The 13935-nt window shown below is 39.3% G+C and overlaps 2 protein-coding genes across 2 annotated transcripts; one reads left to right on the top strand and one right to left on the bottom strand.

The window, feature by feature from the left end:
* Positions 1-2: 2 nt before the first annotated feature.
* Positions 3-5802, bottom strand: gabpa (GA binding protein transcription factor subunit alpha). Its single transcript, XM_069713610.1, has 10 exons — positions 5506-5802; positions 3674-3770; positions 3431-3575; positions 3230-3314; positions 2904-3128; positions 2607-2801; positions 2401-2457; positions 1987-2112; positions 1615-1807; positions 3-761 (listed from the first exon to the last, which is right to left on the bottom strand). Exons 2-10 carry the CDS (start codon positions 3748-3750, stop codon positions 539-541), a joined length of 1326 nt encoding a protein of 441 aa, XP_069569711.1. The 5' UTR covers positions 3751-3770; positions 5506-5802; the 3' UTR covers positions 3-538.
* A 2138-nt stretch (positions 5803-7940) lies between these two features.
* Positions 7941-13120, top strand: u2af1 (U2 small nuclear RNA auxiliary factor 1). Its single transcript, XM_069713643.1, has 8 exons — positions 7941-8026; positions 9323-9410; positions 9990-10056; positions 10895-10944; positions 11464-11562; positions 11657-11790; positions 12560-12652; positions 12754-13120. The coding sequence occupies exons 1-8, from the start codon at positions 7983-7985 to the stop codon at positions 12875-12877; spliced, it is 699 nt and encodes a 232-aa protein (XP_069569744.1). The 5' UTR covers positions 7941-7982; the 3' UTR covers positions 12878-13120.
* The last annotated feature ends 815 nt before the right edge of the window (positions 13121-13935 follow it).

The following is a 13935-nucleotide window of genomic DNA, read 5'->3' as shown; positions in this document are numbered from 1 at the left end:
GCTGTTAAGAAAAATGAGTGCCACTTTATTCCCCCTAGTGGACAGAAAGGGTCCAGCAATCCAGGGAACAAACACTAAATAAAATACAAAACAGATCCTCTATAAATGGAAAATATGAAAATACACTTGCCCATGTGGCTATCAAAAACATGAAGTACCGGTATATACAGTGGAAATGGTCCTAAACTACAGACAGGGAACACGATACAAAGCTCTGAACTGGGTTTTCAGTCACACTCAAGCATTCAGCCACATGCACACAACAATCAGTAACCACAGAGACATTCTCCCCCCCCTCCATCCTGAACACGCTTCTCTTGGTTAGAGTTAAAGAAAAGCTAAAAAAAAAAAAAAAAAAAAAAACTTTACCTGCTTCCGTCTAACTTGAATCAAACTGTAAAGACAATAACAAAGTTGTTAATCCACGCTGATCAGGGATCAGCGTTATATCTCTGTGTCCCATTGACTCTTGATTTCCCATCAGCGGTGGAGAGCACACTGTCTGCGGCAGCTGGACGGCACTGTAATGCCGTCTCCTTCAGCTGTCCTTGTCTAGTGTCGTGGTGGCCAGGGTCACTGTAGTGATGGGCTGCCCGAGGCCGTGTATCTGCATGCGAGCCAGTTTCTTCTGCTCGCACTCGGTCACCAGGTTGTTGAGATCAGCCGCACTGTAGCCAATCAGAGTTCTCAGGTCGCACACAAACTTGTAGACAAAGCGCTTTCCCTGCACCTTGCTGATCATGTCCCCGTCGTAGTAATACCTGCGTGAGAATAAGAAACTCAAGTTGTGATAAAACAAAACCACATCATCAACAACAACTCGGGCTGGGCTTCAGACTTGTGTTACAAACTGCAGTTTTGAAAGTGTCTTTACCGACAAGGGGAGGCTGAAAGGAAATGTGGATTATGGTGAAATGTAGGATATTGACCCCTAGTAGGGACTAAGTCCTGAAACATGCTCCACGCAAACACACTCGCTTTGTTTGTTCCGACGGCTGTCAGACTATTCAACACAACCGTAAAATAACGTTGCACTGTTCATTTCATAGCGCCTGACACTTTCCATTCATCCCAAGCTGTATTTATTTATTTTTGTGTATATAGTCTGTGTGTGTGTATTTATTTATTGCTCTTATTTTTTTGCCCTAAAATAATTCCTTTTATCTATCTTATTTTATGTATTCGTAAATGTTTTTTCTTATTGTGTGCACCTTTTTTTGTGTTTCTATGCTGCTGTGACGACTAAATTTCCCCACTGTGGGATTAATAAAGTCGAAGTCTAAGAAACCCAGATTGATTTCACAGGTTGCCGAGTTCTATTCTGAAAAAGTCTAACTCAACGCACATGTGAGAAATCTTTTGTTTGGATCCACTACCACAAAAAAAATTTAAAAAAATAAAAATCCTTTCTTCAGTGCAGTTCGCCCATCAGTCTACCCATTCCTCCACAGATCCATTTTTGTAAACATAGAAATGCTGATTAGCTTTAACCAGCCTACATAGTGCACACCAGGTTTCTGTATTTCCTCCAGCTCAACTGGACATTGTTATTTGTGTTCATGTACCAATATTAAATAAAGTACCCTTTTAGAGAAATAAACAGAGGGAGCGAACCTGAGGGCTCGGCTCAGCTTTTCATAGTTCATGGTGGGCTTGTTCTTGCGCTGGCCCCACTTCTGAGCCACAAGCTCGGGCTGGTTGAGTTTGAACTCTCCTTCCTCGCCCACCCAGGAGATGCAGTCTCTCGCGTCCTTGTCTGTCAGCAGCTCCAGCAGGAACTGCCACAACTGGATCTGACCATTGTTACCTGGCACACCGGGTAGACAGGAAAGTCAGTGTACCAATAAAAATTGAATTCCCCAAAAATTATATTTGCAAATGCAGTCAATAAACAATGCACCACAATTCTACAGTGGCAGCTGGGGAGCTGATTAACAGTAGGAATAATGAAACATTTGTGTCTTCGGGGAGTCTGCAGTGCGTTACCTGTGCGGTTGCCAGGCGAGCTGCGCTCCTCTCCTCCTGAAATACGGGGTGTTCTGGGGCCGCGGCTTTGCTTCAATACTTTTATAGCAGTGGGTGTGTTCACTTGAGCTGGAATTATCTGTACGGCTGGAGAGACACACAGAAATCTTAGAGGAGGATTTTCAACTGCCAGTGTCCCAAGATCTGACTTCATTATATTTCCTGTTAAATAGGTGGGAGTTTGTCTGCTTTGCTGCGAGTAGAGCCGCTCCGTATGATGGAAGAGTTGAAGTAAAAGGTTAAAAGGGTTCGCTGTGTCGTGTCTTGTCAGACAAGATACCCTGAACAACTCGTGAGTGGCCACATCTGCTTCATTGCCGAGAGTCTGCCGGAGGGTTTAGTAGCGCTAAAAGACTTTTTCACTCGAACACTCACGTTGATCAATAGTGACAGTAGCGTCCCCTCCAGACTGGTCCTGGCTGGCCAACACATCTGAAATGAAAACAAAGATTGTAATTGTGATTTAGATTCTGTATGAAACAAACAGGATACAACTTTCGCCTTAATTTTCCTTCGTTTACTTCTAAAAACACGCCGTCATTCATCAGCAGTGTGTACAGACTGAAATTTCTCCGACTTACATTTGCGCAGGAGCTCCAAGTGGCTCCACAGTATCTCTCCATTGGGCACCTTCTGAAGGAACTCGTCTTGGCTGAAAGCACAGAGGTCCCGACCTTGGATGTGAATGCTGCCTATTTCCATCTCATCAATGTTGAACTCCTTCATTACCCACACAGCCCAGTGGATCACCTGATCAGCTGTCCAAAGTAAAGGGTCTGAGGAGAGAGGGAGAAGCTTGTGTAACAACCACGTGTATTTTTCACCACATTGTGGTTCGTTTGTCCGCCAGAGACGTGTTTAATGAAAGTGCTGCTCACCGTACGGGATGCCCAGGCGGACCTGCTCTTTGCGGTAGCCTTCGAGGGCTGCGGCCCAACGTGTAACCTGCTCCGACGTCTCATCGGACAGACCAGACCGCTCTACAGCAATGAGCTGCCCATCCTCCACCAGAGTACCCTCATCCCCTGCTGCATCTGGATCAATCACCACTTCTACCGTTTCCACCGGCTTCACAATTTCCAAAATGTTCAGCTTCTCCTCTCCTAATCAAAAGAAAAACGATGAAAGAATAAATCACATGGATGATTACTCACTTATATTTTGAGAATATGAAATATATCACAATTTCTGGTTAGATTGGCACCTGGTTTGGTTATAATCTGCAGGCTGAGCTGGACTGTGCCATCTGTCTTTACTCCCTGATCAAAGAGGCTGTGATCAGGATGGAGCTGAAAAGAAAAATAGGACAAATAAGATGAATTACAGATAAAGAGGGAGACGTAGCAAAAAAACACTATCAAAACTATCTCATCATGAAGATATTTTCATTTTTGTGAACCATTACCTGAATGTCTTGTAAGCAGATGTCATATGCGTCCAGTGAGATTTGGATACGAGGCTCCAAAAGCTTTTTCAAGTTGCCAATTGGCTCATTGATGTCGATATCTTGTTGAATCAAATCGGATGCAGTGATGGTCTGCTCCTCAACACTACGAGTCAAAGAAGATACAAGTGAGAACTTTAACAGGGTCATTTCTGCATGTGCAAGGATTTGCTATTTGAATTAAGTATTTATCATCTTGCTCACCCTTCCTCCAGGCATGCTTGTTTCTCCCTTTCATCGATCTCGATCTCTATCATCTCTTCAGTCTCACTTTTAGACATTCTGTTTGGAGGCAGCCAAACTTTAAGGAAGTAATAAAAGAGAAGCATTATTGTCATTCAAATTACAGATAGTCAATAAAAATAAAAAAAAACATCAACAGGATCAAACACATAAAATAAATGGAACAACCACAATGCCAATATAACTAGTGATATTTTTGTTCAGTACTTTAAATCTTAACACAATCCAAACCACCCTCAACAATGGCTTACAGCATATTCAAATTAACACCCTTTAACTGACCATTCAAGTCGCTTATGAAGCAAAACCGCCAAACACTTTGGAGTTCATGACTTTAAAACGCAAGTATTTTCTGAACTTTTATGTTTTATATTGTAAATCAAATATTTTAGATTTTCAGATAAATCCAAGTTACTTTAAAAAGGTATCGTTGGGGTCTACAAAATTGAGATGGGCAAGATTCACTATTTCGAGAGCCCAAATGATAACAAATAATGGTCATATTCAACAACAGACTAAAAGATATGTAATGTAATGAAACAAAACTAAGAAAGAAGTAAAAAAATAAAAAAATAAAGATCTGTTGAATTTGAGATCAAAATACAACAGTGAGACAAAAGAAGATACTGGCTTTAGCTTTTATTTTACTAGTTATGAATCCAAAAGTATGTTAATGTGTACATACAGTATATGTATGTAAATAATTGGCCAACCAACAGTCCAAGATCAAAACCATTTCAATTAAAATACCACCAAAAAGAGCCTGGACCCATCAAATGCCCTTTTCCTTGAGAAATTACTTACAAAAGTAATTTTCTGCTGATTAATTGATAAAACAGTAAACTAGTCATTGAGACCAATCCTTTTTCTTTCTTTAAAATGCTATAAAAATAAAACCACAGCACAATTTCACAACAGCACAGAAACACTTTTATTTTTTATAAAAGATACTAATCTGTAAATACAGGGACTAATAGTATAAAAGTGGAAAACAAGTTTAAAAAAAAAAAACAGAATTAAAGTACATTTTGACGGCGGTATTTAAAACGGTCTAAAAATGTGAGTATAAACAGCAGTTTTTGGTTGTTTTTTTAATTTTAAATTTTTTTTTTTACTATAAAGGCCTCTCAGCCTCGACCGCTTATCGGGCCGTCTGGGACTGCTAACGTTAGCCAACTCGAGGACGAGGCTGAGGCCAAAATAGTAGGCCATTAGTTACACACACACACACACACACAAAAAACAAAAAACACGTTTAAAAACAAACACTAAAAACTAAAAGATTTGCACATGTCGGCGACACGTGTAGCTCCAGCAAAAGCGGGCCGAAGTTAGCTTCAATATAGCCGCGCGGGGCGAGGCGAGGCGAGGCTTCACCTTCCCTTCCCCCCCCCCCTCTACCACCGCGTGCTAAAACAACTGTTAAAATATCCTTAAAACAGAAAAAAACCACCCCGCTTCGTGACTTCAACAAATCTTCGATAAACTACACTTTAGCTCGGCGCGTAGAAAACTTTTGAAACGGAAATAGAATAAACGGAAACAAAACAGCGTAAAGGGGCAAATGGGAAAAGGAGCCGGAAATCCTGGCTAAAGCTTTGAGAAGCGTTTACAAGACTTCCGAGAGCAGCGACACAAAACTCCGGTGGTTTCTTTTTTTTTTTTTAAAAAGAAGAAGAAGAAGAGGAGGGGAAAAAACAACAACAACAACAACCGTCGAATAAACACGAGGAAATTAAGATCTCTTAAAAGAAAAAAAAAAAAGCCGTATTTTTTTTTGGTTGTTTACGTACTGTTGTTGTTTGGAGCAGAACGACGACGATCAGGCGGCTTTAGCTTCCCCGTTAGCACCCGAGGCTAACAACTAACTAACGTTATTTTCTCTTTCTCTCTCTATATATATATATATTTCTATATATATGTTTTTTTTTTGTTTTTTTTTTTTTTACAGCGGCAGCATTAGCTTTAGCTCGTTGTTGGACGTCGGGCTACGACCGTGAGTGTGTGTGTGTGTTTCTCTGGCTTTGAAGGTGGGCGGCCTCTTTCCCACCGAGCGGACTAGGAATCAACAACAGCTAGCTGGGTTAGCTTAGCTTCTTCTTCTTCTTCTTTTTTTTTTTTTTTTTTTTTAAAACCAAAGCGACAAAATAGCGGGAAGAGCGCGAGCACGACAAAACCGGACCTCCTTTTTTTTTTTTTTTTAATATAAAAACATGACCGCAATTGTCCTTTTTTTTTTTTTTTTTTTAAACACCTGAAAAAAAAAAAATTCATACCTCTTGAAAAATTTCAGACGTCCAAAGATGTAGAAATTATTATTATTATTTTTTTTTTTTAACACAGTCGAGTCGTATCATGCAAGTTTTTGGCCAACTACGCCGTGTTGAGGAGGGGCGGGGACTAACTGGCAACTGGAGTTAACATCTGCACACACACACAAACACACACAAAAAACACTTAATAGCTCAATGCAGCGGTGGAAGAAGTATTCAGGTCGTTTTCTTATTTGAAAGTACTAAACCAAACCAGTAAAAGTAAAAGCGAACTCTACTCCAATGCAAAGTGAACGTGCACAGTAAAAACCAAAGAAATTTCCCCTCGGGGATTAATAAAGTGTATAAAAAAAAAATGCTTGTGTATATTGTATTGGGAAGTTGTTGTTTTTTTTTTGTTTTTTTTGGGATCAGTATTTACTGTTGAATATGTCGATTTTTAGGCGCTGTGTTTATTTTATGTTGTGCCTATTGTAACTACTGTACTCGTAATGTCAAAAACTTTGCCATAAATCCTATCAAGTAATTATTATGCTGTGTTTTCATCATATCATCCCCTTCAGTGATTTTTTTTTTTATTTTTTTTATTTTGAAAGTCCTCATGTTTGCTGAAGGCTAAAAGAAAAAAAAGAAAGGCCATATGAATGAGTAAATATCAAATATGACCATCTGTGAATATTTTAAATATTTAATAAGGTTCCTGGGGACAAAAAATGAGTTGTGTGCAAAGGCTTCCTCTTTTTGTCTAGTTCATCATCCAGCTTTGGTTTGCAGTAATACATGTGTTGGATAAAGTTTTATGTGCAGCGGTGCGACAAAATAAATGTATTTTTAATCAAACCCAAAATGATCTTGTTTGCATCTTTTTTTTTTTTTTTTTTTGTCAAAGGGTCTAACTCGGGCTTTGCATGTCTCATTTTCATGTCTGTTTAACTGTTGCTCCGTAGTCATCATCAGAATTTATAGCATTGAACATTAAACAGTAAAATAAACGGTATGTAAATGTAGTAAAAGATGATTTGGAACTAAAGAAAATTGGTACAATCAATATTTTACAAGGAAAATGGTGATGCATATTTTTACATATGTAGCCTATCTATAGGTGACCTGCAATTTATACACAGGTAAAAGGCAGACGTGTGGTCAATCATTTCCTGCATGGTTTACACAACTTTTTCACAGGTATTTAAGGATGATATACTAACAGTTAGTGGTATTTCTGTATTTTATTTTATTTTAATAATTAGATTATTTCACATCTGTCCAGTCACATGAAAACAAACAGCCATTTGTTCAGGTATAACTGTCATGTAGTACATCTAGAACAAATAATCATACTGTATGTACAATGTGAAAGCGGGGAAACCACACGACCCCTACAGAAGGGGAATTGCCTGTTTCCATTTTGGGTGTCCCTCAAATTAAAGACAAAAGAAAGATAAATTAAAAATTTATTTTTTACAATCTATCTTTAGAGTCTGCACATAAAAGACGATATTTTTTTTTTGTATAGATTAATTGTACCGTAAATACTTTAATATTAATTCAAAGTAGTACAGGGTCCAAGGTAGTTTAAAAAAAAAGAAAAACACCTCAAGGTTTGGCTATTTTTGAGGGCCTGTACTTTCACTCGAGTTTAGTTGTAGACTTTTCCTCTACAGCAGTGGCAGAAGTGTATTTTGACTCATGCACACCACAAACAAGTACAGAACCATGACTTAAAAGAATAACACTGGATCAACACCTATTAGAAACAACGTGCTATACATTGCACAACATATATATATATATTTTAAATATAATTTATTTAATAATAATATAGTCATTACGCAGTTGTGTCTACTAAACTATCAAAGGGTAATTTTTTTTATTGTGAAGGTTTTACATAAAAGTATGATAGTAGAAGTAGATTTGAAGAAGATTACGCTTTTATTGTGAAGGAGTTGTCCCGGAAGTGTAGCTGTTGATGCTGCCTGGTTGAACACAGGCGAGCCAAGATGGCAGAGTACCTGGCATCCATTTTTGGGACAGAGAAAGATAAGTAAGTAGTTAATGTTAACTTACTCAATTGTTAGGCACTTTTTTCCCCCCTCCTCCCCGCGTTGATTTCCTTGAAATATATCTTTGAGTAGCAGCGAAGGTTTATTTTTTTTATTTTTTTTTACAGCCGGTAACGTTTAGACTGGCTTTAGCCGCTAGCAGCTTAGCATGCTAACTAGCGTCATTAAAAAATACCGCGCCGCGACTGCTAAGTTAGCGGTTAGCTGCTTGCAACATCTGGGAGGGGAGGGGAGGGGGAGAGGGGGGGAGGAGGAGGAGGAGGAGGGGGGGGAAGCTGGCCAGCGCTAAAGGATGGCTCGAGAAATAAGTCATTACGATTTATTTTGTAGTATTTTAAAAACAACAAAAAACAACAACAGACCGCTAATTCAACGTGAGTGAAATGCTACGCTGCGTAGCAGTGCGAGTTAGCTTTAGCGAGTGCTATCCCGAAACCCACACATGTCTTTGTTTCAATGGACAGACACGCAAAACCTCCATTAAACAAGTGAACTGGCCCCCTAAACCCTCAACTCCTCCACTTTTAAGTGTTGCGAGCCACTAAATAAATAAATTTAAAAAAAAAAAAAAATCTTGGAAACACTTTTCTCTTCGTACTAATTCAATATATTGCACTCAATGTTTCTTTTAAAAAAAAATAATAAAAAAAACCGAAAGAGAAGATGAGTGGGATCGAAGAGGAAGTAACCAACATCATAAACGTGACGAGACATCTTGTTTTCAGGACACCAACTCAAAACAATAAACGACCTGAGGTTCAATTTCCAGCTCTGTGGAAATAAGTGCATTTTAAAGAGGCTCTTATCACAACAGGAGTAAAATAAGATCACCGCATCTTGTTATTTGTCAATTTAAAATTAAATTAAGAGCCATATTTAATCTGGTGAAATGACAGATGTGTGTAGATGGAGCTGGTTTGATCAATATTTGTGATTTCTTTAGATTATTTGCGCATCTTGGAAGATATTTCTTCATTAATCTGAGGACAATTCGAGTGTAATAGATAAACTAGTAACACCGATGTTTAATTTTTATGTTGCATATTTTATGTGTAAGTTTATATGAAAAGATGGAAAACGATACCGGAGGGGGATATTTGAAACGGGTTGTTTTAGTCGTGACTTGTGTGTCTGCGTAGAGAAATATTTGGCTTGATTTGAGATCGTTGCTGATCTCAGTCTTCGTTTGAACATAATGAAAATGTCGAGGGGATTTTTTTATTTATGGTTTTATGTTAACCACATCTCATCCTTTTTTTTTTTCTGTTCTTTCGCAGGGTCAACTGTTCTTTTTATTTTAAAATTGGTGCCTGCCGACATGGCGACCGCTGCTCCAGATTACACAACAAGCCAACATTTAGCCAGGTAAGATCACCGTCCTTTGATTTCATCTCTCGTATTTACTCCTGAATGAACAATTATAATGATAAATTCCTCTTCAACAAAATGTATGCGTGTTATGTGCTGCTAACACGCGCAGTAATGAAATTAACTGGTTTAATTTGCTTGTAAAATGTTGTTGCATAGACCAGTGTGATTAATACACATTTGCTTAAATGAGTATATTAAGCAATCAAAACTGTAATGAGGCATTGGTTGGTTTTAATGTCCAGGTTTTTGGTACTTGTGAGTGAGGTTAAGATAAGTTTTGTATTCAAACAGGTGAGATAAACAATATTTAACAACAGCGCGGTGGAGAGGGGATGCTGCTCCGCAACAGAATTGAATTATCGGTAGTTAAGGAATGATGACAGAAGGCTTTCAACCATTCGGAGGATATCGGCGTGTCTCTGATTGGTTCAGTGGTTGCATTTGATATCTGAATGATATAATTGATTGTGCTTACAGTTTTAATTGTTGGCATTTGACAGTTTCCCATGCTCTGCTGTTGGACACATTTTAGTTTGCTATGCAGCCTTAATCATCTAAACTTTTGTGTTTCAGACGATTGCCCTGCTGAACATTTACCGGAACCCTCAGAACAGTGCGCAGTCTGCTGATGGCCTAACCTGTAAGTGATGAACCAGTGACGAGGGTGTGCGACTCCTCAGTTCGCGTTTGATGTCGGAGACAATGCCACATTGTCTTGACGACCGTTAGAACAAGTTGTTAAATAATACATAGCCTGGACTTGCTAAACCGGTCTCCGCTGCACTAAAGAACGGTCTGGCTGCACGCGTATATCAATCTGGAAAAAGGGAATACAAAACTCTGGCTTGTTTTGTATTTCTTTAAACCAGTCACAATCGTATTGAGTGGTGCTACGCCGAGGATGCAGCGATGCCGACCTTGCAAATTAACGACCGGTGGCTTGTTTGGGGGAAACATTTGTACGTGCCATTAAAACGGCTGAATCCCCACAGAAGACAGAAAAGAACGCAAGCGGGTCTGGGTTGATGTTTGATCCAAATATTTGTCAAAAGATACCAGTTTAAGTGAAAAGTTCGCTGGTCTGAGGTTGTTCACGTTTCCTGCTGCGACGGGGAATTTGAAAACGGTACAGCGAAGATAACGGAAGTGGAGACCGAAATAGTCCAACAACGACATGCTTATAGCTACATTGCACAGCCAGTGAGTCCGATGTATTAATGCACTGCCACAAGTCCAACATCTGCAAGGACACCGAATCTGAAGTGACGGAGTAACAGCCTACACCGGTTTTACCGGGAAGGTCGAAAGAAAAGTGCCAGTAGACACACATTTGAATTTAAACAGGTGAAAGTGCTGCTCATGCAAAGTAAAATACAAACGAGTCGATCGTTCATTTATCCACGAATTTATGGAAAAGAATTTGTTGCCCAGGTGACAAATTATATTTATGTTTAATTATTCTTTCTTACAACCACCAGGTGCCATCAGTGACATGGAGATGCAGGAGCACTATGACGAGTTTTTTGAGGTAACTTGTGTCTCTTTGCAGATTTTTTTTTCATGTAGTGCAGCTCAGCTTCAAAGCAGAAGAACACGTCACTCTGGCATTGATGTGTTTTTCTAAAACCTCTTTGTTTCCTTCCTAAAAAAAAAACCAACTAAAACTACGCAGCTGTTTGTAACAATAATAGTCTGGTAGTTTAATTCATTCTTTTAAATACTCTTGCGATAATGGTAAGGATTCATGAATCCAGATTAATTATCGATAGTGTGGCGCAACACCTCCAGTTGAACCGTGAATTATTGTGTTTGTTTGAATTAAACAAACAAAAAATATTATCGAGTGAGCTTTAGTGGTGCTGCTATTCAGATTGTGTCCATGCTAAGCTAACTCAAGAACTCAAGAGACTCAAGAACAGTGTCAATACTCCTCTAATTTCCACTAGAAAGCTAATAAGCGTATTTCCCCAAATGTAGAACTCTTCCTTTAATGAACTCGCTCGAGTATCCAACGTCACACTTGATTTTTCCGCTCACATCCTCGCAGGAGGTCTTCACAGAGATGGAAGAAAAGTATGGAGAGGTGGAGGAAATGAACGTATGTGACAACCTCGGGGACCACCTAGTAGGAAATGTGTATGTGAAGGTGAGTGTCGGGCCCAAAGCCACATATCTTCAATGTAATGCTGTGAGTTTTCTTTTTAAAGACTCCCCGTGTGTTTCTTGATTGTCCTTCGTAGTTCCGCTATGAAGAGGATGCTGAGAAGGCCGTGATAGACCTGAATAATCGATGGTTTAATGGACAGCCCATCCATGCTGAGCTCTCTCCCGTCACGGACTTTAGAGAAGCCTGCTGTCGCCAGTATGAAATGGGGTGAGTGCTGCATGATGGGATACGGAAGTATTTAACTTTACCTACCCAGGAAACGGGTCTCACTCAGATTAAAAGGCCTTTTTTTTTTTTTTTTTTTTTACCACAATATCCTGCTCAGGATAGCCACATCACAGAGCATTCATATCAGTTAATTCAGCCTCCTGGTCTACAGTTTTTTTTCTTCGCTGGTTTTCTATGTAAACAGTCTAAATACGCTTCATTTAAATGACGATTGGAGTAATGAAAAAAAAAAGTCGGCATCCTAGTCGTGTCGCTGTTATCATAAACTTAAGCAAATTCTACCAGTTTTGTGAACTTGAATTCATGTAAAACACTTTTAAAATACATCAGTTGAACCCTGAAAAAAACCGCCTTCTTATCCTGTTTTTCATCGTATATCGTTAATATTTCCTTAAAAGTTTACATGTCTTTATCAGTGTAATAAAAGACCAAAAAAAAGTTATTCTATTATACGGACTCCAGGAGTAAAACTTGCATTGTATTTTCTTTATTATCCTCTGTGCACAGACTCACTATAAAAGTCCAGACGGACTATTTCTATTGTGGAATAAATACACTTCATCATATCTTTAAGTGATTTCCAGGTTCCAACCTACAGCTGTTGTTCAAAGTTTCTGGCGGTAACAGTTACTTTTCCACGTCGGCACATCTAAAACGTTTCTGCTGTGTGAAACTTGAGTTTTGTCAGATCTAAGACTTCTTTCACGCTGCCTGCTTTTCTAACTGCTTTGAGCTGCCGTCTCCACAGGGAGTGCACTCGTGGTGGCTTCTGTAACTTCATGCATCTGAAGCCCATCTCCCGCGAGCTGAGGAGAGAGCTCTACGGCCGTCGTAGGAAGGGGTACGCACGTCTCGCTGCTTTTCAATTCGTGAAGTCTTAGCCTTTCTGCGGTTGTTTGAAAATGAATTCATAACCCCTCCTCTCCTTCCTCACTTCTGCAGCCGCCACAGGTCTCGGTCTCGATCGAGAGAGAGGCGATCTCGCTCGAGGGACAGAGGCCGAGGAGGCGGACGTGACCACGAGAGACGCCGCTCCAGAGACAGAGAGCGTTCAGGCCGATTCTAAACCACAAAGCCATGACTACTCGCGCCCCCCCCCCCCCTCTCCACCTCCCCGTCCTATCCCTCCCACCCCTCCCCTCACTGTATCCATCCCCGTCTTTTTTTTTTAAGTTTGTACCCATCAGATCTGTTTTAGGACTAACTGAAAGGTACCCAGTTTGAAGCTGTGACGGCATTGAGGATCTTGTTTTTTCTCGATTTCTGAAAATGACTTTCACCTCATTAAAGTTAAAAAATTTTTACTTAACGAGACTGATTTGTGAATCTTTATTTATTCGTTACTTGGTCTCTAAACTAAATGTACCCGCTGGTCATCTTTCAGCCCAACATGTGGTTTTTCAAATAATAACTTCATGGAATACCGATAACTTTAATATCTTAAATGTCACAGTCTCTTAAAACAGAAGTCCGGATGAATCTGTTCGTCTCAGCACTTTTGAAAACAAAACTTTTGTATCTCGTTTACTTGCGCTGAACCGGATAGATCGTCTCTGCAGTCACAGGTTTTAACACGTTTTCTCCAACGCGTTTTACATCTGTTTCCCATATGATTCAAGACTTCACACCTCAGAGAGACGGACAACAGAAATTCAATATTCTGCTTGTGAGGGATAAAATACAGATGAAGATCAAATCTAAATACTGAAAAATGCTTTTTCAAATGCACGTATATATATTTTCATACTGTACACAAAATAACGGGTCAAACTGAAACGACAAAATATACTTGTGTAATTGAGGTAAATATTTTGATTGATCTGATGGTTGATGAGCTTAAAATTTATGTTGGCAAAAAAAATGAAGTCACTATGAATGTTGATGAAGAAATGGGTCTTGTAAACAAACCTTTCTTTCTTGCAGGATGTTCTTTGTGTAAGAAGTCATTTTGTCTGAAGCACTTCTCGGCTTTATCAAGTCTTCTGATGGGCAGGTGGTTGAATTTTTACTGTTCTATGATCGATCTTTGTGTGATTTGAAGTCGCATTTTTAATATTTTTCCTTATTTTAAATCTCGGTATTTCCATGCCCTGTCTATATTTTGCATATATAATATGCTTAAAA

This window comes from Brachyistius frenatus, unplaced genomic scaffold (genome assembly GCF_029030835.1).
Source record: "Brachyistius frenatus isolate BFR_SWC_R1_liver_20210118 unplaced genomic scaffold, ASM2903083v1 Contig_120, whole genome shotgun sequence".
In the NCBI taxonomy this organism is placed as follows: domain Eukaryota; kingdom Metazoa; phylum Chordata; class Actinopteri; family Embiotocidae; genus Brachyistius; species Brachyistius frenatus.
Note: the sequence above shows the minus strand (reverse complement) of the source record. Positions and strands in the feature narration are given on the sequence as shown.

What these genes read in the sequence shown, in the direction of transcription:
- u2af1 (XM_069713643.1), top strand. Translation starts at nt 7,983, where the DNA reads ATGGCAGAGTACCTGGCATCCATTTTTGGGACAGAGAAAGATAA. An exon ending in ACAAGCCAACATTTAGCCAG is followed by an intron (nt 9,411 to 9,989) that starts GTAAGATCACCG and finishes TTTGTGTTTCAG; the next exon opens with ACGATTGCCCTGCTGAACAT. An exon ending in TGTCGCCAGTATGAAATGGG is followed by an intron (nt 11,791 to 12,559) that starts GTGAGTGCTGCA and finishes CCGTCTCCACAG; the next exon opens with GGAGTGCACTCGTGGTGGCT.
- gabpa (XM_069713610.1), bottom strand. Translation starts at nt 3,750, where the DNA reads ATGTCTAAAAGTGAGACTGAAGAGATGATAGAGATCGAGATCGATGAA. An exon ending in TACTGTCACTATTGATCAAC is followed by an intron (nt 2,113 to 2,400) that starts GTGAGTGTTCGA and finishes GTGTCTCTCCAG; the next exon opens with CCGTACAGATAATTCCAGCT. An exon ending in AAGCTGAGCCGAGCCCTCAG is followed by an intron (nt 762 to 1,614) that starts GTTCGCTCCCTC and finishes ATTCTCACGCAG; the next exon opens with GTATTACTACGACGGGGACA.